Genomic DNA, 25780 nt, shown 5'->3' with positions numbered 1-25780 from the left:
TCGGCACACAAAGCTGCAATGGTGGGGCATGTTCTGGGAACCATATTTCAACAATAACACATCAGAAAATGTTGTAATGCAAGATTTCGTTTAAGAATGAATTAATCTATGCCTCTACGTTCCCGTTTTTTTGAGAACTTGTGAAATACTAAAGTAATGACACCTCCAGTATGCTTTGTCCAGTATACACACACATATAATATATACATATATATATATAATGTATGTATATATATATATATATATATAGATAGATAGATAGATACATACATACATACATACATACCTATATACATACATATATGTATGTATATATGTATGTATGCATGTATGTGTGTGTACATATATATACATATATGTAAACATACATTATATATATATATATATATATATATATATATATATATATATATATATATGTTAGACTGGAGTAATGGATAACTTCTAATAAAGAACAGAAATTACATTGGAAACATAATGTCACGTTTTTCCATACTTTAAAAACAACATTTAGTAATTACAAAATAATAATATACCACATAGCTTACACCATTTATAGAGGCAGACAAGATAATCTTTTCAGGAATAGGCTATTTATTTTCACTGTTAAATGAAAATCACTGTTAAATGAAAAATGCTGCCCGATCCCCAGGCTTGTAATTCACATGCAACTGTTCCTTTAAGAAATACGGCCAAAAGCACCGAGAGGGAGGGGTTAACAACCGTCCAACATTTTTAAGGTGGAACGAATAGTTCGACGAATAAGGAGCTGGCGAAAAAGGAGCTGGAGTCAGCCTCGTCTCGTTAGCCCCATAATAAATACGTTTATGTTTTTCATTTTGTCGTAATGTTTGATAAATATCAAAGTGATATATCAGACATAAGTGAACTGGTGTAGGCTATTTTTTAGATTTTATATGTTTATCCATGTTTAGGCCTACATATGGTCGGATTTGCTCCATGTAACGTTAGTCATTACATGTCAGTGGAAATGTCTTCGGATTTCGTATAGGAACGTAAACGAGTAAGTTATTTATTGTAGCGTTTTGACCAATGTTAATAAAATAGCTATCTTGTTTGGCTCCATGCATCGTCATGTTCGATGCTGGTAATGTATAATTTTCTCTTATCTTTAAATATAAAAATGTGGCATATTGCTGCAAAGGTATGTGCTGGTGTAGGCAGTGAAGAATTCCACTTTGCAATGTACGTTACAGTAGCAGCTATGATCTGTTCTGTAGAGTGACCATTACGGCTCATTTCTACGTCTAAAATATCCAGGTTTTGTTTTCCTGTTGCTTACTTTAATGTCATAAGCTGATCGGTCTGTGCAGACATGATTCAAGACAGAAGCAAGTATGAAAACAGAAAAACAAAATCTTGATATTTTAGGCAATATTGAATTCCTGGCCAAGATGCGTTTGAGGAAACGTATGTTTACCGTATGTTCTTTTTTTCTAAAAGTTTTAAGCCAGTTATAAATTCTAATAGTTCTTGATTTGAATTAAAAATGTTTTTTTCTAGAACAATGTGTATAAAGGACAAGATCCTTTTAACCAAACAGGAGTAATACAATTATTGAAAGGCTGAGTACATGTCATTTGTAGAAAATAATATAATATGATTTAGGAACAAGAGGAATCAGTGATTGTTTAATCTGTATTTATGACATCTCCCTCCAAGGAGACAAACCTGGAGTCATTTAATCTACTTTAAACACGTGTATATTTAGTAAAACAATTATTTGAATAATTTTAACACGGCTTCAGCTTTTGACAATTCTGTACATGCTCATCCACACAAATCTATGTAATATTTAAGTTTAATTTTAATTTGGTTCACTATCACATTGTTTTCTGTCTTGCAATTTATTACGTATTTTTTAATTTTCTGTTAAAACTTTTTTTAACTTTTTCTACCAAATGCAATGTTTCTCTCAGCCTACCATGTCATCAGATCAAGAGATGCCGTCAGCGATCTTTGACAGAGTTTTTAACAGCATCTCAAGAGCCAGACAGCAGCTCTCAGCTAACACTAATAACAACCTCCTTACTTCAACTAGACGCCTTTTCCGGCGTCAGGTCCAAGGACTTCACAGTAAGTCGGGCTTTGCTATGGTAGCCATTTGCATAATTAACAGTGATTTACCAATGTTTAAGATATTATTTAACTGTGTATTTTTGTGTATGCCAGGACCACCGGGAAGGCAAGAAAATTCTGTCTGGCAAATACACCTTTTCCTCCTCTCTGGCCCAGATATTGAGATTTTACCATCTACAACAGAGCTTGAACGGGTTGCGAACATGGGATTGGGTAAATAAATACTTGATACATAAGGATTTCAGATGTAACACAGTGTTATTTGAATTGTAATTCCAAAATAAATTTCAAAACCATTTTGTAACGGAGGTTGTTCAAAACATTAGCTTATCCTGTTTATTCATAAAAAGAAATTACTGTCATGACAGATCATAAAAACAAGTATTTAGAACTATTGTTTTTTAAATTGTTTTTCTATAATTTAGCTTTTACACTCTAAGTCTTAATGCACAGATCATTTGATTTGACACACAGTATCAGATTGTTTTGTTTCATCCATTGCTATGGTCATCATAGTCACTTGGATTTAGGTGCACATTTCAATGAGTTTATTAAAGCAAAAACTTTTTATTTTGTAGTTAGTAGCATGAAAAACCTTAATACAACCTTAAAAAAGTGAGCAAAGATTGCTAGCATTATAATCATTGAAGCTGTTTATTACTTTAGGTCAATTTGAGGTATGCAAAGTAGTGCACTTTCAAAAACTCATAATCAATGGAGCTCTCTACACTGCAATGATTTTCTAACTATACTTTCTTATTGTATTTTCTTGGTGGGCATAAACGTATTTTAAATACAGGAAAATAATCCTTTTAAAAACAGGAAATGTTACTTATTGTTAACCAAACTTAGTAGTGATCTGTATATTAAAGGGTTAGTTCACCCAAAAATGAAAATGATGTCATTAATGACTCACCCTCATGTTATCCCAAGCCCGTAAGACCTCCGTTCATCTTCAGAACACAGTTTAAGATATTTTAGATTTAGTCCGAGAGCTTTCTGTCCCTCCATTGAAAATGTATGAACGGTATACTGTCCTTGTCCAGAAAGGAAATAAAGACATCATCAAAGTAGTCCATGTGACATCAGTGGGTTAGTTAGAATGTTTTGAAGCATCGGAAATACATTTTGGTCCAAAAATAACAAAAACGACGACTTTATTCAGCATTGTATTGTCTTCCGGTTCTGTTGGGGATCCGCGTTCACGAGTCCGCTGATGTAAGACGCTGCTGACGTGTTATCTGGTGCGCCCGAGCTTCGTTTACAGTCTGAGGGAGACGCACCCTGGAAACAAAACAATCTTCACAAACATGATTAAGGATTTCCACACAGAGGAAGACTTGCATTTTTTTGCCCAGCCATATTTATTTGAACCCGAATACACGGATGCACCAGATACATGTCAGCAGCGTCTTACGTCATCAGCGTCACTGCGGACTCGTGAACGCGGATCCCCAACAGAACCAGAAGACAATACAATGCTGAATAAAGTCGTAGTTTTTGTTATTTTTGGACCAAAATGTATTTCCGATGCTTCAAAACATTCTAACTAACTCACTGATGTCACATGGACTACTTTGATGATGTCTTTATTTCCTTTCTGGACAAGGACAGTATACCGTTCATACATTTTCAATGGAGGGACAGAAAACTCTCGGACTGAATCTGAAATATCTTAAACTGTGTTCTGAAGATGAACGGAGGTCTTACGGGCTTGGAGCGACATGAGGGTGAGTCATTAATGACATCATTTTCATTTTTGGGTGAACTAACCCTTTAAACCTGATCTATTACATACAGTATATGATTAGCTGATGAGCTGTTGTTTATTTTATGTTGCTTATGTGTATTTTCAATTTTGTAGGTAGACCACTGCATGAAACAACAGGGAGAGGAATCCAATGATCAAAAATTCAATTAAATTGGACTCTGTCTGAATTAAACAATTTTGTCTGCCAATGCTACCCAACTGTGAATTTAAACTTAATAGGTTTTTATTTGGCAAGAGCAGGAAAAGGACGGAAGATAGAAAAAGTGCATGCAAATAGTGTGAAAGACCTAAAAAAAGCAATTGGAAAGAGCAGGCTCTATATAGTCCCAAGAGCTGAAGTTTCACAGGTATGACTTCACTACATGTTAAACAAAGTCCAAGGGCCCGATTTACTTTTGCTCCAGCACAACCCTCCTTTGTCATAACCAAACTTAATGATGTGATTCACTAATGTTCGTCAATGTACTAGTATTTCTCAGAACTTTACACTTCCATCAGTGCATTGTGTTCTCATGCTAATTTGTCCTGTTTAGTAAATCTGGCCCTAAATGTTTAAATGAACGAGACATTTCTTTAAGACATGTTCAGTTGAATTGGCCTTTAATTTAACTTAAATACAAATGATACGTTTCTGCACAGTGCACAATAAGGCCCGGTTTCACAGACAGGCCTTAGCTTAAGCCAATAGGCCTTAGTTAAAATGATGTGCAAGAAAATGTTACATGTGTGCATATTGTGACAGAACAATGGAGCTGACATATTTTAACATCTGTCAGAGCAAGATATTTTCAGTTGAGACAGTTCAAACATGCATTTTAGTCATTTAGCCTTAAGCCTTGTCTGTGAAACCAGGGGTTAATGTTAGGTGACAGTTCAAGTAACTTCTTTACTCTGCAGTAACTCTTCAAAAATTCTTTGTCATTGTATTTTTTTGTCTTCTCTTAGGTAATGACACCCTCCGCAGCCATTCCCCAGAACTCACAACAATCATCCAGCACTACAGCACTTGATGAAACCTCCTTCAGTGCTGAGACTACAGAATCTGTAAATCTGTGTGTGAGTGAAGTTATTTAATGTAATTTTATGTAAATCACCCACAGAACTGTATAATCCATCAGTGCATTAATGGGATTGTGTTTTTATGCTAATTTGTCCTGTTTAGTAAATCTGGCCCTAGATGTACAAATGAACGAGCCATTTCTTTAAGACATGTTCAGTTGAATTGGCCTTTCATTTAGCCTTAATATAAATATGTTTATGCACAGTGCACATTTAATGTTAGGTGACAGTTCAAGTAACTTCTTTACTGTGCAGTGGCTCTAACAAATTCTTTGTCATTATATTTTTTTGTCTTCTCTTAGGTAATGGCACCATCTGCAGCCATTCCCCAGAACTCACAACAATCATCCAGCACTACAGCACTTGATGAAACCTCCTTCAGTGCTGAGACTACAGAATCTGTAAATCTCTGTGTGAGTGAAGTTATTTTTGATGTTGTCAATGGTTGTAAATATGACTGATTTGTGACTCATAGTTGTACTTTATTTCCATCAGGAGTGGCGAGCTGTACGTTCCCAGCAAGATGAAGAATATAATGCTTCTTTGTTGGCAGATATAGAAAAGGTAATTTTTGACTATTCGCAGTTTGCTTGCCAAGGTTCAATTTTGTTTAAAACAAAAATGTGTGTTACATATATGGTATTGCAGGACAGAAGGCGCCAGCGAATGGCAGCCCGTGTTGAACCTCTAGATGGAGAATATCTGAAAGCCAAATATCTAAATGGAGATGTGAATAAGAGGAAGTTCATCATGTCTGATCCAATTCAAGTAAGACGTTCATTTTGAAGAAGGATTAAGGTTTTTTTTCATAGATGTTTTATTTAGTTATTTTTCCTCATTTCTGGAGGAAATTTCTTTATTTTATTAATATTTGCCATCATGGGCTCTTTGTTTTTAGGTCTTGTTTGATTTTATTGGAAAAGATGAAATGGCCAGTGAGGTGTTCAGAATCACCTTTTGATAATCTGGTAAGTTACTACCACAGTATGACTTGAGCAAGTTTTTGATTTTGATTTGGCCATATGCATTACCTTTTATTGATAAATTATCATCATTTTTGGCCTGATTGTCCCTGTTAAATTTGATCTTAAGGCTTGTTAAGAATCCCTGCGTCCCAGTTTGCCTACTTATTCCATGCCCTAAAAGTATGTGCTCTTTTTTTGAAGAAAAAGTACATACTTTTGAGTGTTTGAGACAAGAGTAGCCAAGCTTTGGGACATACTATCCAGTCATAAAACTGTGTCTTTAACGGACACCATAAACTGGCCTGTCAATCATCTTTTCACAGTTAATATCCTCCACATTTAATTTAATTTAATTTGCTACTAGCCTGAGAGAAAATAAGTAGTATGTTGATCTGCAAATTATGGGTCTTGCATGTAAAGACATTTACATTTATGCATTTGGCAGACGCTTTTATCCAAAGCGACTTACATTGCATTCAAGGTACACATTTTACATTTTGTCAGTTCTTGCTTTCCCTGGGAATCGAACCCATAAGCGTTGCTAGCGCCAACGCTCTACTGTTTGAGCTACAGGAAAGCCTGTAAAGACTCTAAAGTCTAAAGACTCTTCTAGAATTCATGCATAATGATGCATTTAAAACTTGATGACATAATGGATATTTTTAAAAGTTTACATTGTTAGTTAAGATGAAATATAACATGGATAACATTAAATAAACATTTTTATCATTTTAAATTTGGATTATTAGTGACTACAAACCCCCTCTCCATCGGTCTCGCATGTTTGAAACCTCGCTATGTGTCCATCCACCTATTTTTATGTGCATTTTGCATGAAAACATGCACATAAACTAAGATGGAAACACATTTACCAAATAAAATCCAGTACATGACAGATTATAACTCATCATGCCCAAATGTATAGAGTCAGTATAGTTGTGTTCAGTCTGTGATTACAGTCTACATTAATGTCTGTGTGTAAGTGTTTGGAATCTTTTCCAGTGTAAGTATATAGTCTTCAAATGTGTTGAGTTCCTTCTTAGAATGATTCAGCTAGTCATAAAGTGTGCTTCAAGCTTAACTCAGAATAGAGCATACTCAGCATAGAGTAAAAGGTTGATTCTTGGGATTTAAGAATCAGATTGTCTAAATGAGAATTGATTAAATTTGAGAAATCAACAATTTTAACTCAACACTACTTATTAAATCACAGTTTTGTGATTATAGTTCTGTGTTCTTTTCATTTCAGGAAAAAGACTGTGACCCTGTAAATGTTGCCCAGCCTCCAGTGGATTCGCCCTTTGTTCAGTCTTCAGTGGCTCTATCCCCAGTCCAGTCTCCAGTGGCTCTATCCCCAGTCCAGTCTCCAGTCGCTCTATCCCCAGTCCAGTCTCCAGTCGCTCTATCCCCAGTCCAGTCTCCAGTCGCTCTATCCCCAGTCCAGTCTCTGCCCTCTGTACAGCCTTCTGTGGCTTTATTCACAGCCCAGACTCCATTCATTAATTTTAATTTTGAAGACCAACCTAAAGAGCCAATTGTCATTGATATTGATGAAGAGACACCACTTAGTTCTCCATCTCCCCAGCAATCAGACATTGTAGATCTATCCCTAATAGATCAAGGGAGGTCTGTGGCCCTAGATGAGTACGTTCCTATATATGCTTATTTACTTACAGTTAAAAAAATACTTTTTATGCATTTGCAAATTAACATAAACACACACACACAAAGCCACCAACTCTTCATTTAAAAATAATGGGATGAGGTTGCTTTGTGACTGGAAGTCCCTGCATGTGTGAGCGGGGCTTTATGCAACTAGCAATATTCTAAAATATACCATAATGTTCAGCATTTGACTAAAAACAATCCAATCTTTGTCTCTTGCAGGGTTGACCTACAGACCATTCTAAAAAAACTGCAAAGCACAATTGATGGAAACATTTGCCCAACAGCAAACCAAATAAATGTGTTCAGAGAAAACATACTACAGTGCAGCCTGCAAGCTGTCAAGCGGCGACGATTCAACCCACAAGCAAAATTAGATGTAGTGTTTGTTGATGCTGGGGAAAATGGGGAAGGGGCAATAGATGAAGGCGGCCCTACTAGAGAATACTTGCGGTTGTTGATGCGGGCCATCCATCAATCAAATGTCTTTCAGGGCCATGAGAAAGACCGGAGTTTGGCTCTAGACACACAAGGTCAGTACTCCTGTTAAAACAGAAAGCTTTTGTGTCAGGTTATGTTGTAATGCTATTCAGCTATTCGGTATCCATGGAAAAAATTGCAATTTTTTTTCTCCCACCACTACTGGTCAGAATATGCTTTTTGGATTCCACCTTAACAGTCGAATAGTCTTTTGTGTTTGTATTTTTTTAAGGGTTCATAAACTGACAAATCAAATTTCCTAAGTTTCACATTGTACTATTAAAACATTCTGCTTGTTTCAGAAATAATATCTAACTTGGTAGTCCAGTAAAAGGTTTTATTGAATCCAGACTCGTAAACTGTTATAATGACAGTGCTACACTGTACTATATGTCTCATGCTATTTACACCTTGTTTGCGCTATTAGTTATGATAAAAGGATTTTGTGAGAACGCAGAAATCATGTTGCAATGATGAGATCACTGCATTCACTTGGATCAATGCTCAGTGCTCTTTCCTGCAACCTTTCAGGTGATGAGGGTAGATCTAAATATAATCCTATAATCTACACCTCACACTTTGTTAATCTATACAGCTGTTATAATAAAAATGTGTAAAGTATTCAAGTTACACATGTGTATATATAACTGTTTCATATGCAAAGATGTTTTTGTGGAAGCTGCCACAAAATAAAAAAGGTAACTGACTTTTTATCTAACAATTCTGACTTTTTCCTAACAATTGTGCAATATTTTTTTCTCAGAATTATGGGATATAAACTTGCAATTGTGATTATATAGCTTATAGAGTTGACAAAGTTTATATCTCACAGTCATGACTTAATAGTACACCATTTTGATTATATAACTTGCAGTTGTTAGTTCATATTATGCAATTCTAAGAAAAAAGAATTTGGACAAAGATGAGACCTACAAAGAGTCAAAAAGATGAATCTGTTTAAAAAATTGTCTCAGTTTTCCTGTTACATTAGAAATGTAAGACTGTAGAATGTAAGGATGACAGTCCTGTTTTCACTTGCATTTAAAATTGTCCAATTATGAACAGATCTCCTGAATTCTAATAACAAAAATTAAGCCAGGGGTGACTGAGGTGTAAAATATTAACTTTTAAAAGTATTTATAATGGTTCTGTAGGAATTTCTGACATCAATATTTCTTCTGTTTTACTTCAGCTTTGGAGAATAGGTTGTATGCATCAGTGGGGAAGATGATTGCTATGTGTGTCGTCCATGGAGGAGTTGGCCCACATTTCTTCTCCGAAAGGCTTTTTCAGCAGATCTGTGGTATGCCAACATCCTCTGCCTCAGTGGATGAGGTTGGAGATCATACATTGAGGGAGCAACTAATCAAGGTACGGAGATGTTTGAGAATTTAAATAATTGTTTAAAGGTGTTATATGATGCTATTATTAAAGATCATTATTTTGTGTATTTGGAAAATGTGTTGACATGCTTCAACGTTAAAAAACCACATTATTTTTCATATGCAGTGCATTATTTTAGCTCCTCTATGTGCATTGTGATTGACCAAACACCCACAAGTGTGTGTCAGAAATGTAATGCCCCTTACCCTAATTGTGAGCTATAGCTTTCAAAGTACATATATAAACAGTTGATGGGTACATGTTGCTCAGCTCTGCTTGAGCAGGCATCAGTGTCATACAGAACACAGGGCATCTAGAGCTGCTTTTCTATCATCAGGCCGAACGGTTCTCTTTGCTTAACAGTTTCATTCTGTGCCGATACAAATGGTTTTTCCTCACAATTGTAAAATAGCTTTTTTCGCAACTGTTTTAGATACAGGAAGCAACAACTGTTCAGGAGGCAAATTGTGCCATTGCAGAAGCAGCAGACAGCTTAAGTATCATTGGTGCCTTGAGATATACATCACACCTGACAGAAAGGAACTCTCTTATCCAGTCAGCTGCAGAGTTCTTTGTGAATGGGAGACTGCGAGCTGCCTTGGACCAGTAAGTGATTTAAAGGGTTAGTCTGCCCAAAATATTGAAATTCTGTTGTTAATTATTCACCCGCATGGGTTTCCACACCCCAGGACTTAAGTTAACTTCCAGAACACAAATAAAGATACTACCATGCTAACATCTCCTGAGAGTTGTCATGATAGAACACCTTTTGTGTTGAAAACATACAGTATATGAAGGTCTTACGGGTAGACCGTCATAATTAATGACAGAATTGAAATTTTTTTGGGGTGAAGTAAAATTTTAAGCCTTTCCTTTTTGACAACATAACTATCATCAGCTTGAAACTTCCATTGACTGCTATGTTTGTTATGCAGGTTTTCAGAAGGGTTGCAAACTCTCGGTTTGCTGGAAGAGATGCAGAAATATCCTGCACTTTTTTATGACATGTTCGTCAATGAGCAGAGGCCCCTTCGACCTCTGCAGTCTTTTTTATGTGAACTTTTCCCCACAAGGCAGCAACAGAAGGGCAAAGGAAAACCAGACCATATGCTACTGGAGGGACTGGTTGATCGATGTTGAAGGTATGACATGTTTTTATGTAATGTTAAAGGTATGCCATGTAAAAATAAAAATTCAAAATGTTTAAAATTTCTACAGTATAATTGGTGAATACTTAAATCCATTTTCCAAATTGTGTTTGTGCCTTGTCCTGAATCACTACAATTACAGTAAATATTTATATTCAGAGTGTTTCATTATGAGCAGGACACATGCAATTAAATTAATAGCTAGAATGCTAACGCTATTTTATGTAGCTTTTAATTCTCTTGTAATGTGTCATTTGCATTTGTTTTATGCTATTGGTCCTCTATAAACAAAGAGTACTTAATAAAAACAGTAACTTCGATTTGAAGAAAACAAGTGTTTGAAATGAAAAATTGTTATCTTATTTGTGGTGAATCTAACCATTATGCAGAACAAATACTTAGGATTTTTTTTTTTTTTGTAATCAGACAAAATATAGAAACCATGCAGCTAGATGTAGTCATAATTAGACAGACTGGATAATTCTGTTTAGATTAAAATATCACTGTGAAATAACTGCATGTACCACACATTTTAGAATAGGTTAGTCTTTTGAGGTTTGTGATTTTCTGTACATATGTTTTGCAGAGGGAGAGACTGATGGAGTCACTCTTGAGATGATAATGGAGTTTGTCACTGGAGCCTCCACAGTGCCATCTCTGGGTTTCCCCCACCGCCCAGAAATAGAGTTCCTCCATCAAGACAGGAAAATCTTTCCAGAGGCAAATACTTGCCTCATTATACTACGACTGCCGATACACACAGAATATGAAATGTTCAAGACCTACATGACAGAGGGAATCATGCAGAGCCCATATTTTGGTGTTGCCTGAAATGGTTAAATCTAGAACTGCATCCATAATGGATGGGGTTTTGGTGCATTGTGGTTTGTATCTTGTTGCTAAAAGGAGTTAGCCCAAATATGAAAATTGTCACTGTTCACTCACCCTCAGATAGTACCAATGTATTAGTTTCTTTGTTTTTGGAATGAAAAGAAGAATGTTAATTTTTCCTTTTTTAAAGGAATAGTTCAGCAAAGAAAATAAAATGTTGTCAAGGATTTATGACTTACAGAAGTCTCATGCTTTAAAGGGATAGTTCACCCCAAAATGTAAATTCTGTCAGTATTTACTCTCCGTCATGTTGTTCCAACCCCGTAAGACCTTCGTTCATCTTCGGAACACAAATTAAGATATTTTTGATTAAATCTGAGAGCTGGATCACTCCTCCATAGGCTTCTAAGGGATTGAAACTTGCCAGCCCCGAAAAGTTGTTAAAGACATCGTTAAAATAGTCCAAGTGACTACAGTGGCTCAATCTTAAGTTTATCAAGCGATGAGAATACTTTTTGTTTGTTTTTTTGCGCACAAAAAGTATTCTCGTCGCTTGATAAACTTAAGATTGAGCCACTGTAGTCACTTGGACTATTTGAACGATGTCTTTAACAACTTTTCGGGGCTGTCAAGTTTCGATCCCTTAGCGTCTATGGAGGAGTGATCCAGCTCTCAGATTTAATCACAAATATCTTAATTTGTGTTCCGAAGATGAACGAAAGTCTTACAGGGTTGGAACAACATGAGGGTGAGGGTGAGTAATTACTGACAGAATTTTCATTTTGGGGTGAACTATCCCTTTAAGCTTTAATATTAGCCTACCTTTTTACACAAAGTAATTTTAGGCAGTTACAACTGAGTACAGCTTTTATAAATTTAAAGTTTCATTTAAGAAGCACCTTGAAGTCAAATATGTTTGAGATGTGCATCCATTGCAAAATAAAATGCATTGTTCTGCATTATGCATGTTCGTGTTTATTGTGGAAAAACAGTGTTACATTGCTAATTTTTAACTGTTTGTTCAGGTTCTCTCACTTGTACACCAGCTTTTCATAGAAAATCATTTTTTCAATGTCAGCATCTAAGCATCTATTAATTCTTCAACAGAGCATTCTTGTAGTTAAACCTTTTACATATTAAAATATTACAAGAGAATGACATTCTTTATAACACTAATCTGCAACACTAGTTTGCCAAAACATTAGCAATTTCTGCACAACATACCTGAAACTTAAGCTTCAAATCTGCAATATGGTCAATAGCATGGGAAACCGTTTCCATTTGCTGAGGAGTAAGGTTAATTTGAGGCTGTTCAACAGTTACAGCTGGGATTTTGTTCATTTTCAGCTGTGGGCAAAGACTCAATGCCATGTTGAACCAGGAGTTCATTAAAATGTTCTGGCCTGTAAAGATCGTCTTCAAACACATTGTTGATGGCTGTGCTGTCAGTTCCTATCATTGACAGCATTCCTTCTGTCCATATCTGTGTTGGTGTTTTATTGTTTTCGGTCCGCAAAGCATGGTGATTCCATGCCTCTTTGAAGTGCTGTAGTCTAGCTTGGATCTGTGGAAGAAAAACTATGCTGAGCGAAACTTTGTGAAGGTCATTGCTGGGATCAAGCAGTTCAGAATCTTCAAGACTGTGGAACATGCTGTAGAATGATTGTAGCACATGTAAAAATACATCCCTCCACAAACGTTCTATCCTTTGGTTGTGGACAGATTCCCCAGTAATGTGACTCCGGCGCTGAAGTCCTTGTACAAGGTTCATAAACAAGGCCACTTGTAAGTTCTCACCACCGTGATCTGACCTTACCCTAGAGGGCAGACCGTAAAGGCATGTTGCTTGAATAAACTGAGACAGCACAGTACTGGCACAGTTGTTGGTGTTGCAATTTAGGTATGTGATTAGTCGGGAATGTCCATCGATTGCACCATGAATCACAAAGCCCCATCTAAAAGTAAAAATAAAAATACTAAATGTAAGTTAAATATTATAGGTAGTAAAGTGTGAAGAACAAAGAGGTCCTACAGGTCCCACTTTTTCACAGTTCCCAGGTTTCTGTTATGCTGGACGTCACAAAAGACACTTTAAATGTAATTGTGAACAAATCTTTTTTTTTTTTTTTTTTTTACACGAATAAATGATGAAAAAAGCAGGGTCTAATAATCAAGAAATGGGGAAGTGTAGGGCAACATAAGGATAACTGGAATATTAGGGACTATAGGAGTAAAATACAAACTACACTGTGTTATACTTAGAATAATTGTATGTAATGTATTAATAATTCATATAATAAATGCATCAAGTGAAACATTTGTACAGTTTCACAGTACATACTCTTTCAAACCAGCTTTACAAAACTTCAAAGCTGTCATTGGTCATTGGATCTAAAATGTCTTAATGATTTAACATTTAGTCGTTTTAGGCCAGGACGATATGGTGAACTGTTATAATGTTATGGTAGTATTATGATTTACAATGGCTGCTTAGGTTGTGGTAATTGCATGTGTGTTAAGATATTTGGCTGTAGATTCTATAAATCAAAATTGGATAATGCAAGTCTACACTAGGCTATAATTTAGTATCGCAGAAACGCACTGTCACACCATTTAAATGCTGCATTAGCAGGACAAAAACTACAATTAAACTAACCTTATGAGGCGCATGTTGCCATCAATGTGCCAGAGACTGTTGGGACAGGGCACATGATAAACTCTTCTAGCCACTGTGCTACTCCATCTCCTTGCAGCAGCCGCTGGATTGATACGGACCAACATCTCACGAACCCTATGCCGGGAAACCCTCAATCCTTCTGCAACCAGTAAGGCTCGCATCATCTAAAATGGTTGCATTGAATTGAAAAACAAAAAAAATTAAATAATAATAATTAGTTTATGAACTGATAGGACAGACCTTAAAATGGAATCAAACAGGGCTTACCTCATTTCCAGTATTTGGATACTGGCATTGGAGTCGTCTCACTACATTTTCAAGTTCTTCATCATCCACTCCTGACATTCTGCTCCTGATTGATACACCAAGCAGCTTGGACCTCTTGTACAGAAATGAGGATGAGCACCCTAACATTCTTGCCATTCGCTTGACTGTGTGACCTTGCTTCATTAAAAATTCAATTTGGTCACGTGTTATTTGAATGGCTGGTCTACCTCGGCTACCTGCAATTGAAAGTAACATATATTTGTATTACTGACATGTAGCTCCTAATGGCAAGCAGTATTATATTCAAATAATTGTTTCTTTAATCCTTATTTTCTTCTAAAATGTTAATAAAATTATGTAGGCATACAGTTTGTTGTACAGTCATACTTTTAACTATATGTATTATGTACAATAGGTATATAGATTTGAATTTGTATTATAACTGTATTAATTTTGTAAGTGAATAGTTACATAGCATGTACACTGGTTAGACTACTTTTAATGCAGACCGAGGGGAAAGTTACAGTTGTATTACCATGGCTATCGTCATGACCAAAGTAGAGAGCAGACAATAAACAAACACATAAACAAGACAAAAACAAGCTTTCCGAGATGCCTCGCTTGTGTATGCGGTTACTGCAGATAAAGAACATAGGACTAGTTTTTAAAAACCAGAAACTCACCTGAGCTCCTTCGAGAAACGGAAAAAGCTGTAGTTCCCTCACTCTGCAAATGCGTTGACAGCATTGTTCGAATTTCATCCAGATTTCTGTTCAATTCTTCATACGTCTCAATAGGTAGCAAATACGCAATTCTATGTGCATTTCTTAAGCAGTCATCTATTGCACGAAGTTCGCGCTCACCACAATTTCCCTGACTTTGAGCTCTTTCAATTTGTTGACACTTTCTTGCTATTTTGTCGAGAACAGCTGCCGCCATCGTTAATAATCCCTGAACTACTTCATATCTTTTCTCTCGGAAAACAAAAGCAGACTAAAGTTGTTAGCGGTTAGCTAGGGAGGAGGGGAGGAACTGTGGGTGGTGCTGATGAAATGTAGTTTCACGTCACGCAACAGTGGATTCGACTAGGAGCGAGTACAATTCAGATATCTTAAAATACAATTGTGACTAGTCGAAATCGAATTAGAGATATCTCTAATTACCTTTGCGGATAAACGACGTGTCTTTTAAATATATCAATGACATCATTACTGATATCTTAAATTGAGTTTTGACCAGTCCAAATATATTACAGATATCTCAAATCGGATTTCTTACTAGTGCAATTATAAATGCAGATATCTCTAATTTTCATTCTGACTAGGCGAATTAAAATTATCACTCGTCAAAATACAATTGTTACTATAGCTTTAAATATATTTATAGATAGTCAGAACAAAGGTTTAAATGCTAACACGGCTTGCCATACCTTTAATGTTACGTCCTTGCAACATGCCAGTTTCGTCATTAAGACGTACTCTAACGTTCTTGCGACGTACCACTATAACGTCGCTACGACGATTATAGGAATCACAGTTATACACCAAGATCTATACACCAATCATCACTTTAATAGATGGTAAAAGAAGAAGAAAAAACAACAACAACACTACAAACGTTAAACTTGTATCGTACGTTTGAAAGCAATCAGAGCCCGTAGACATTCTCTGAAGCAATTCATTTTGATTAATTCAGTTGGTTGTTTCATGGTGTGACATCGCTAGAGGGAGACATTTTATTAAATGTTTATTAAATCTTAGCACAGGATCGTCTGCTCAAAGCTGTCTATGGTAAGAAGTCATCATGTAGTGTAGCCATAAACCCGTTTGCTGTATATTTTGCGTTTTAATTTGAAGATAAAGTCGCTGTAGGCCTATTTGTCCATGTCTGTGCCCAATCTCATTTGAAAGAGCTGCGATTCGGCCTATTTATCGTCATTCATTAAGATAATACATTTGAGGTTACCGTTTTAGAGCATAGATTGGACAATTTAGCATCTTTATCGGACACCTAAATGTGGTTTATGTGCTTTTAAGGGGTCACAGTTTCTGTCTTTAAATGTAACGTTATGTGGGTTAGAATTTGTGTATCGTAGACGTGTAGGCTATTTATGCCGGACAATCAACCGGAGCCAATGTAATGTAGCTATATGAACGATGGAGCTTTTTAACATTCACGAGCTCGTCAGACAGGGGCAGTGTCTGTTTAGAGCCGTATCATTCATTCGTGTATTTATCCACTCCATAAACCCTCAAGCTTAAGACGCAAGAGGACCTATATTGCGTCATGTTGAGAAAGGAAAAGAATGGAGCCGGGACGTCCCAACTTAAACCAGACGATCCCCTGAAAAAAATGGGTAAGTCATTAGATTATTAGGGTATTATTATTATTATTATTATTTAGGTTTCCTTTATGTATTGCCTATTTGTATACATTTCAGTTTACTTAATATCTGTCGCAGTTTATCTGTCAGATGCGCGTGAAAGTTGTATTTGTAAACCTGCGCGTTCTCTTTCAGAACCATATCACTGGCCGGTCAAAAAACAGAGTAGGCCTACGCCTACATAAAAGCTTTTTATTTAAAATGAAGATAATTTAAAGACCCACTCGTCATTTTATAAAATGTAGCCTAAATATTATGAATAATGCAATGAATAATGCAATGAAATTTCAATAACCAGTGAACGAGCCAGAGAATACGGCAAAAACAGTTTTTTTCTTTTCTGTTTGAAATATAACTTATAGCCTTCTTTTCAAGAAAATAAACATTCTTTTTGCCTTCATTCCCATTAGGTGTTATTAATGTTCCACACAGTTTTGTTTAGAACGGTTTTGTTTCATAGGAACCTAAGACTGATTTTGAGTGCCACGATCAACAGTCTTTTAATGAACTCCTGCAGGGGTCCAGGACGATGACAATGTGAAGACAATGTTGCAGGGCTCCTCAATGATGAAGGTGCGTTCTCCACGCTGGAAGAGGAAGCGCATGCTAAAGCTGTTGAACGATGGAGTCACCATCTGGTGTGAATCCAACAAGGCCACCAACAAAGCCAAAACCCAGCAGTCCTGTGAGTTGTCATGCTCAGCATATAGTGTTTATATGGGTAACGCTTCATTTTACAGTCCTGTTTCCCATGTACATATGTACTTATTATAGTAATTACAATAACTGGGTGATAACTGGGTAATAACTAGGTACTACCCCTTAACCATACCCTTAACCCATGTACTTACCTTATATTACCCAGTACTTTCTAGGTAAGTACACTGTAAGTACTGTACTGTAAAATGAAGCGTTTCCTTTATATGTATTGGATTAGAATATTATTTTTTTCATAGTGTGAAATTGTTCAAAATAAGATTTTCATGAAGAAGTAAGTGTGTATAAATTATGTTCTGTATTCTGTGCTGTGGAAATGTATGTGCCCCTCTCTAAATACACAACCTAATTATGGCTGCCCAAACAGGCAGGATCCAGGTCTACTGCCCACAGCACTGATAGTCATTACAGGGCTGTCCTATTTGTAGTTCAGACGGGGGGTTCTAAGCTTCACTACACTCTAATTACAGTCTGTGACTATGTGGGAAGAGTGCAGCCCTTCACTTTATGGTTTGCTCCATATAGTACATGAATTATTACCATTGCCCTGGCAACTATGCACATGTCTTAAATTAGAATTATAGTCTATAATTGCTTTTAGATGGAAAGATCATGTTTTGTGTGATGTGGATGAGACATGTGCGTGTGCAGTCTACACTACACCCTACACTACACACCAACGCTGTGGTGTGTGTGCCTGTAGGAATGGAAAAAAAGGTTATCTCAATTGTTTCTTCTAGACAACATTTGCTTAAATAATTCCACATAATATACCGTTCAATAGTATAGTTTGTGGTTGCTAAGATTGTTTTAATGTTTTTGAAAGAAATCTCTAATGCTCACCAAGGCTGCATTTATTTGATCAAAAATTCAGTAAAAACAGTAATATTGTATCATTACAATTTAAAGTAACTGTTTACTATTTAAATATATATTTAAAATGTAATTTATTCCTGTGATGGCAAATAAATTACAGCAGTCATTACTCCAGCCAAGATATCAAGAAGTCAGAGATTTCAATACAAACTCCAATATTTCTCATCAGATTATTTCAATATCAAATCATCTGAGCTACCCTCATTTATAGTTTTATACTCTTACTGTACGTCAACTGTTGATTTCTCCTCAAGAATTTTAAGAGCAACATCTCAAAGTTAATATTTGAATAAAAAATAAATCATCCTCTGAATGATGAATGAGCAACTTCTGAGCAATAAATGTTTGCTAATAAACTACAATTATTTTGTTGTTGTTGCAGGTGTCTTAGTCCCCCCAAAGCTCTTATTTTAATGTCTGCAGCTTGTGTGCTCTTTACTTCTCAGAAAATGGTTCTTAATCAAATTTTAATTATTTGTTTTGGCACCACAATGCAGAGATAAAAAACTGATGATTTACCAAGCTCTTTCTGTCTGCACCCAGTAATAATAAAGATCTGAAAATCTCTGTTAACTCTGTAAGGTGTGCTCTTTATAAATTAGTATGAACATGACTTTTATGCATACACTCTCGGAAAAAAAGGTACACAAGCTGTCACTGGGGTAGTACCTTTTCAAAAGGTACACTTTTGTTTCTTTTAGGTACTAATATGTACACTTTAGGTACAAAGGTGTACCTTTTGAAAAGGTACCACCCCAGTGACACCTTTTGTACCTTTTTTTCTGAGAATGTAACATTTAGGTCTAGTCTCTCAGCAAATCAATTTCTACTAAAAGTGATTTAAACAGTTGACAGGACACAAATATGGAGACTTTTTTGGAGCAAATTCTGGAGTATCTTCTGCACACTTTTAAAACAATTTTCTAAATTTATAAGATGTTTTGGCATTTGGTCTACTGACTATTGACTCTATACACAGGACAAGCAAAGTTGTCTGTGTGTTGGCTTAATCATTGTTTGTTTTCTTATTGTTGTGCCCCTGTCAATGTTAGCAGTATTATTTTAAATTTTTGGTTAAACTACGTGGGTTTTGTCAAATTAAAAATACCTCCTTTCCTCTCAGTCTCTGTCATGGAAGTGGAGTGCGTCTGGGAGGGTTGTAAGTCTGAGACGTTGAGAAACATGGCAACCTCACTTCCAGAAGAGCAGTGTCTCACCATATTGTTCAAAGGAGGGAGGAAGAGCTTGGATCTCCAGTGTGACACAAAAGAGGAAGCCCAGCACTGGGTCAGTGGCATTCGAACCCTCCAGGGCAGAGTCAATAACATGACCCAGAAAGAGAAACTCGACAAATATCCTTCAGCATTCAGATTCAGTCGTACTATACAGTCCGAGCTCATTAATCCAGGTCATAATCAAATGACAAGTAAAAAGACCTCACCGTTATTCATTACTGATTAAGTTACTCTACTGTTTTGCATCAGGCTAATGAACTAGAGTTGTTGGTGTTTCTTGCATTTCTTTCCATCAGTGAGGAACAAGTGAATGCAAATGTATTTGAGAACAAATTTAAATTCCTCAATTTGATGCAGAATTGCAATGAAAAAAGTAAGCAGGTAGAATTAAAATGAATTTAAATGCAAATAATTTATTGATTTGTAATTGGTGGGGCACGAAATGTGTATGGGCTAAGAGTCTTTTTACAGATGTGCTTTCCTGGTTGTCAATCATTCAGTGTATGGAATGTTTAAATGAAAAATGCTTTGTGACAAGAACTACGTGTTATGAAAATTAGCAGTGATGAAGGAGCGTTAAAATATGCGTGCTTGGGCTTGAAAATGAGAGGCGCAACAGAATGTGGACTCCAGATGCATTTTTAAATGATTCTTATTAATTGACACAATGTTTATAACTTGTCACGAAGTGCCTCGCTTGTTTTGAGTTTATTTGCGTAAAAACCAAAGTAGACTTTATTTATGCGCTAGTGTAACGAACTGCTCCGAGACACGAAGGTTGACAATACAAATGCAGTTTTTAACGGGAAAATCCAAAACCGTATAACAGGCAGTGTTCAAAAGCACAGGATAATCAGTCCAAAAAATGACAAACAAATCCAGAAGGTGAGAAAGGAACGTGAAAACCAGGACACAGGCAGATAACAAAAAACAGGAACATGCAAAACAGTGGAAACGCTCAGAAATGCAGTGTTACAAGTACAAGACATCGCAGGGAATGAATGTGAAAACGTACTCGGTTACTAACGTAACCTCGGTTCTCTCTAGAGAGGGAACGAGTACTGCGTAATATCTTACGCTATGAGGAAAACCTCTTTTCCACGAGATATTGAAGCCAAAAATTATCCTTAATTTTGAATTAATGTAAAATGCTGTGCAGCAGCATGCAGACATAGGCAAGACGGCTTGCGCGCATATTGGCTGCCCTGCGGCAACAGCAGCAGCCTATCGAGAGTGGCCCTGCGTGACACATATCCAATGGGGGCATTTCGCGCCCACTTCGTCACGTCCCGCCAGAAAGGGCGTGGTCTCGCCCTATAAATATAGCTCGATTAGGCTGGTACAACTGGTTTTCATCGCCGAAGCGAACCAGAGCTGTGTATGCACGGCAAGATACGCAGTACTCGTTCCCTCTCTAGAGAGAACCGAGGTTACGTCAGTAACCGAGTACGTTCTCTTACGAGAGTATCTCTCGTACTGCGTAATATCTTACGCTATGGGGAACACAATGCAAAACGCAGTGCGTACCGGGATCCGACACCAAAGTCCCAAGGGCAGTAGCCCAGGGCTCATATAGTGCATAATCACCATAGACTCACAGAGAGTCGGCGAAGAGAGGCTGCAAGCATCATTCCCCATGAAATAGCATCCTACAGGAGCTAGATATGTTAACAGTGTTTCACACAGATAGGGTGAACGTGTTCAGCCTGCACTGGGTAATAGTACGGGTTATTCAACACCCATGGAGCTGTTTTATCGCTCAGTGAGCGATGCACAAGCAAAACTCAGCATCTGGGCCGGCACAGCGGGGCAGATAGCACTGAATTCTATACCGACAGAAGCTTGGCTTGTAAGGCGGGAACCTCTAGGTTATAAAACCTTATAAATGTAGACGGCGAGGCCCAGCCCGCGGCCGTACAGATATCTTGCAGGGTAACCCCACTATACCACGCCCACGACGAGGCCACGCCTCTCGTGGAGTGCGCTCTGACACCCAAAGGACACTGCAGGCCCTTAGAGGTGTAAGCCAGTGCTATGGCGTCGACTATCCATCTGGATAGGCTCTGTTTTGGTGCGGCAAGTCCCTTGGAGCGTCCGCCAAAAAAAACGAAGAGCTGCTCGGTCTGTCTGAAGACAGACGAGCAGGACACATAAGCTCTCAGTGCCCTGACAGGGCAAAGGAGACTCGCATCCTCCTCCTCATCATGAACCGAGAGTGCGCACAGGGAAATAACCTGGGCCCTGAACGGTGTGTTGAGGGATTTGGGCACGTACCCGTGCCTTGGTTTGAGTATGACTTTTGAGTCATTAGGCCCAAACTCCATAGATGACGCGCTTACTGAAAGCGCTTGTAAGTCCACTATGCACTTCACTGAAGCGAGAGCCAAAAGAAACACCGTTTTGAAAGACAGATGCTTCATGTCTGACAAATGGATAGGCTCGAACAGGGCACCTTTCATGGCTTCCAAAACCGTAGAAAGGTCCCACACCGGGACTGAAGGAGGTCTGGGAGGGTTCAGCCTCCGAGCTCCCTTGAGGAATCGCACGACTAGGTCGTTTTTCCCCAGTGACTGGCCAGACCAGTTGAGCTTGAGCTTGAAAAGAAAAGAGCTTGACACCAGGCAGAGAACACAGACCATTTCGAGGAATAGAGCCGTCTAATAGACGGGGCCCTCGCCTGCGTGATCGTTTTTAACACTCCCTCCGGGAGGTTAGCGGGTACCCGTTGATGGCCCATGCATGAAGGGACCATAGTTGCGGGCGAGGATGCCAAATCGAGCCCTTGACCTGAGAGAGGAGGTCTTTCCTCAACGGTATTGGCCACGGGGCAGTGCTGGTCAGCCGCATCAGGACTGGGAACCAAGATGGTTTGTCCAGAGCGGAGCCACAAGCAGCACTGGGCATCTGTTTTCCCTGATTCGTTCCGGCACTTGAGGCAGGAGCAAGATGGGGGGAAAAGTATAGAGGGGACAGAGGGGCCAGACGTGGGCCAGGGCGTCCTTGCTCTTGGAGAAATATTTCGGACAGTGAGCGTTCTCGTGGGACGCGAACAGGTCCACCTGCGCTCTGCCGAATGTCTCCCACAGCAGTTGGATCATCTGTGGGTGCAGCGACCATTCCCCTGCTGGGACATTGTTTCTGGACAGTCTGTCTGGTCCCAGATTCAGGTGACCAGGCACATGCGCTGCTCTCAGTGAAAGCAGGTTGTGCTGAGCCCAGACCAGGAGGCGTTCCGTTAGCCTGTAAAGGTTTCGGGACTTGATGCCGCCCTGGCGATTTATGTATGCCACCACTGACATGTTGTCCGACCGGACCAAGACGTGGTGACCCTCTATCTAGGGACAAAAGCGCCGTAGCGCGTTGTCAACTGCCATCATTTCCAGACAGTTTATGTGTAGGAGCTTTTCCCGTTCTGACCACTGGCCAAAGAACGGTCTGCCCTCGAGCAGCGCTCCCCATCCCGAGGTGGAGGCGTCCGTGGACACCACCTTCACACTCGAGGGAGTCCCCAGACTCACACCTGACTGATACCAGTCGGTTATCTTCCAAGGTTCCAAAGCTAAAACGCATTTCAGATCGACCCGGAGGCGAAACCGACCAGCGGTCCATGCCCTGGGCGGAACTCGTGCTTTCAGCCACAGCTGCAGTGGGCGCGTGCGAAGCAGACCCAGCTGGAGCACTGAAGCTGCTGAGGCCATGAGGCCCAGCATTTTCTGAAACCTTTTGAGCTGGACTATCGAGCCGCGGCGGAAGGATTTCACGGCGTGCTGAATGTCCAGTTCGGGCTCTGTCATGGATAGCGTGTCCAGCACTGTTCCCAGAAAAGAAATTTTCTGGCTGGGAGACAGCGAGCTCTTCGCCCAATTGACTGTGAGACCCAGATTCTCGAGATGCTCGACCAATGTGGCCCTGTGTTCTATGAGCTCTGATTGTGATCGAGCTAGAATCATCCAATCGTCCAAGTAGTTCAAATTCGCATGCCCTGGAGTCTCAGGGGTGCGAGAGCCGCGTCCATGCACTTCGTAAATGTACGGGGTGCCAGCGACAGGCCGAACGGCATGACTTTGTATTGGTATGCCTGGCCCTCGAAGGCGAATCTCAAGAATTGCCTGTGACGTGACGCTATTTGTATTTGAAAATAGGCGTCTTTCAGATCTATTGACATAAACCAGTCCTCCTGGCGAACTTGCGCGAGGATTTTCCTGGTTGTCAGCATTCTGAACTGGCACTTCGTGAGCGCTTTGTTCAACTGTCGCAGATCTAGAATGGGTCTGAGACCCCCGTCTTTTTTCGGTACCAGAAAATACCTGCTGTATAGCCCCCCTTCGCTCTGAGCCTGAGATAAAGGTTCTATAGCCCCTTTGCTCAGTAGTTTCGCTATCTCGGCTCGAAGTAGATGAGATACTTCGTTTTTTACCGTCGTTTCGACTCGCGCCGCGCAACGGCGGGGGCGTCGAGTGAACTGCAGTGAATAGCCTCTTTTTATAGTTTTCAACACCCACTTCGATACCCCGGGAAGCTTTGCCCACGCATCTGCGTGAAAAGCTAGAGGTAGAATGAAATCTGGGCTCTGGCCGCGGCATAGCGACGGCCGGAGAGCTCCGGTGTGCTGAGAAATAGACACTGTGTTTGCAGTGTGCGAGGCGGGGGGTGCGCTGATCACAGCGGGCAGCCCGACCGCGGTCAGCTTCTCTCTGACAGGTTGTGGAGAGAAGGCGAGCGGGACGAGCCCCGTGGGGTTCGGCATGTCTGTGAGGGAATGTGGCCGCGGGATAGCGGGCAAACTCACTGTACTGAAAACACTGTTGGCTCGCGCCGACTGAAAATGTGTTGGTTTCGTTTTTACAGAAACCGTGTGACATGCTTCGTGTAGTGTTTGTGGGCACTGTGTCGTGGGCACGTACACTACATTTATTGCACAATCGACATGAGTCGATTTTCTTTGTGCTAGCCCTGTATTGTGGCGGGCTGTGTCTGCGTGTGGGAATGGGCACTGAGACGTGGGCATTCTTACAACACTCATAACACCATCGGCCGTGGCCGGAACACCAGAAAATACACCCTTTGTTGGATTTATCTGGGTAGCCGTAAAAACTTCTTTTGTGTGCAGGCAAGCGGGCAAATGGACGCTGCTAAATACGCTGGAACAGTCACATTGCATGGAACTGGACGAGCGAAACGTTTCGGTGGAAATCCGGCCGCAACGGGATTTGAACACCGTCGCTTTCCTAGAGAGGCTAGGAAGGCTTTGAGACCTCGGGCTTGGTTTCGATCCTCGGCCGGGGCCTGCGCCGAGGGGTGCGGCGTCCAGCAGAGCGAGAGCGCGGTCTCGGGCCTGGCGACGTTGAGAAGCGGCGGCGGCGGGTGGTGCAGGTTGGGGCTGGGAGCTCCAGGCAGACGGCTGTTTAGAGCGACCTGCTCCGGAACTAGAGCGCTTCGGAAGGAAGTGCTTCATCGCCTGCGATGTCTTTTGAACCTCTTGGAATCTGTCCGTGAAATCTTTGACGGCAGATCCGAAGAGGCCAGCTGACGAAATGGGCGCGTCGAGGAATACAGAGCGCTCCGCTTCAGTCATTTCAGATAGCATCAACCACAGATGTCTCTCAAAAACGGTGAGAGAGGCCATGTTCCGCCCAATGGCCTGTGCAGCTGATTTTGTAGCGCGTTGAGCCAGGTCTGTAGTGCTCCGCAAATCCGCAATGCTGATCGACCCATCGCCTTCCTCGTCCATTTTTCGGTGAAGGTCGGCCTGGAAGATCTGCAAGATGGCCATCATGTGTAGTGCTGACGCGGCTTGCCTGGCGGCGGCCTATGTGCGACAGTGCATGGCTGACGTCACTCGGCAGGCTTTAGATGGTAGCGCCGTCTGCGCTCGCCGTCCAGCAGAGGGCGGGCTGAGATGGGAAGCTACCGCTGCTTCCACTGGGGGAAGAGAAAGGTATCCTTTGTCTTTTGCACCGTCCACAGTGGAGAATGCAGCCGAGACAGAGGTACGCACCCTGGCCGAGAGGGGGGCGCCCCAGGACCTCGCCACTTCTTCTTGAAGCTCAGGAATTAAAGGCGCGGGCCTGGATTGTGACGGCGCGTGGTCCTTCTTGAGGAAGCATCCGTCCAGTCTGTTGCGCGCGGGCTGCGTGGGCGCCTCCCAGTTGAGGCCGAGGTTGTCGACGGCTTGAGAGAGCAGATGCATCAGCTCCGATTCAATGCCGGCTCGTTTCCCAGA

The 25780-nt window shown here is 39.9% G+C and overlaps 3 protein-coding genes across 5 annotated transcripts in view; 2 read left to right on the top strand and 1 right to left on the bottom strand.

Annotated features, from left to right (window-relative positions):
• Positions 1 to 756: 756 nt before the first annotated feature.
• LOC143738230 (uncharacterized) lies at positions 757 to 13273 on the top strand. The gene is made up of 13 exons (XM_077230251.1): positions 757 to 1024; positions 1941 to 2097; positions 2194 to 2313; positions 4817 to 4927; positions 5233 to 5343; positions 5426 to 5494; positions 5579 to 5698; positions 7145 to 7539; positions 7783 to 8093; positions 9233 to 9411; positions 9857 to 10029; positions 10359 to 10565; positions 11158 to 13273. Exons 4-12 carry the CDS (start codon positions 4820 to 4822, stop codon positions 10561 to 10563), a joined length of 1671 nt encoding a protein of 556 aa, XP_077086366.1. The 5' UTR covers positions 757 to 1024; positions 1941 to 2097; positions 2194 to 2313; positions 4817 to 4819; the 3' UTR covers positions 10564 to 10565; positions 11158 to 13273.
• On the bottom strand, positions 12358 to 15530 carry LOC143738231 (uncharacterized). The gene is made up of 4 exons (XM_077230252.1): positions 15030 to 15530; positions 14347 to 14582; positions 14059 to 14243; positions 12358 to 13357 (listed from the first exon to the last, which is right to left on the bottom strand). The coding sequence occupies exons 1-4, from the start codon at positions 15283 to 15285 to the stop codon at positions 12715 to 12717; spliced, it is 1320 nt and encodes a 439-aa protein (XP_077086367.1). The 5' UTR covers positions 15286 to 15530; the 3' UTR covers positions 12358 to 12714.
• Positions 15531 to 15912: 382 nt separating this feature from the next.
• The window catches only part of LOC143738232 (1-phosphatidylinositol 4,5-bisphosphate phosphodiesterase delta-3-A-like), a 79536-nt gene continuing 69668 nt past the window's right edge, over positions 15913 to 25780 (top strand). The window contains exons 1-4 of one of the 3 annotated variants that reach the window (XM_077230254.1): positions 15913 to 16136; positions 16603 to 16702; positions 17247 to 17414; positions 19446 to 19674. In XM_077230254.1, coding sequence (XP_077086369.1) covers positions 16134 to 16136; positions 16603 to 16702; positions 17247 to 17414; positions 19446 to 19674 — 500 coding nt within the window. In that variant the 5' untranslated portion in view covers positions 15913 to 16133. Of the gene's footprint in view, positions 16703 to 17246; positions 17415 to 19445; positions 19675 to 25780 lie in introns of all 3 variants that reach the window. The other 2 variants (XM_077230256.1, XM_077230253.1) reach the window with 2 other exon arrangements.

This window comes from Siphateles boraxobius, unplaced genomic scaffold (genome assembly GCF_051911475.1).
Source record: "Siphateles boraxobius isolate OS27281-9 unplaced genomic scaffold, OSU_SipBor_1 140, whole genome shotgun sequence".
In the NCBI taxonomy this organism is placed as follows: Eukaryota; Metazoa; Chordata; class Actinopteri; order Cypriniformes; family Leuciscidae; genus Siphateles; species Siphateles boraxobius.
The sequence above is the reverse complement of the archived record's forward strand: the minus strand, read 5'-3'. Positions and strand labels throughout refer to the sequence as shown.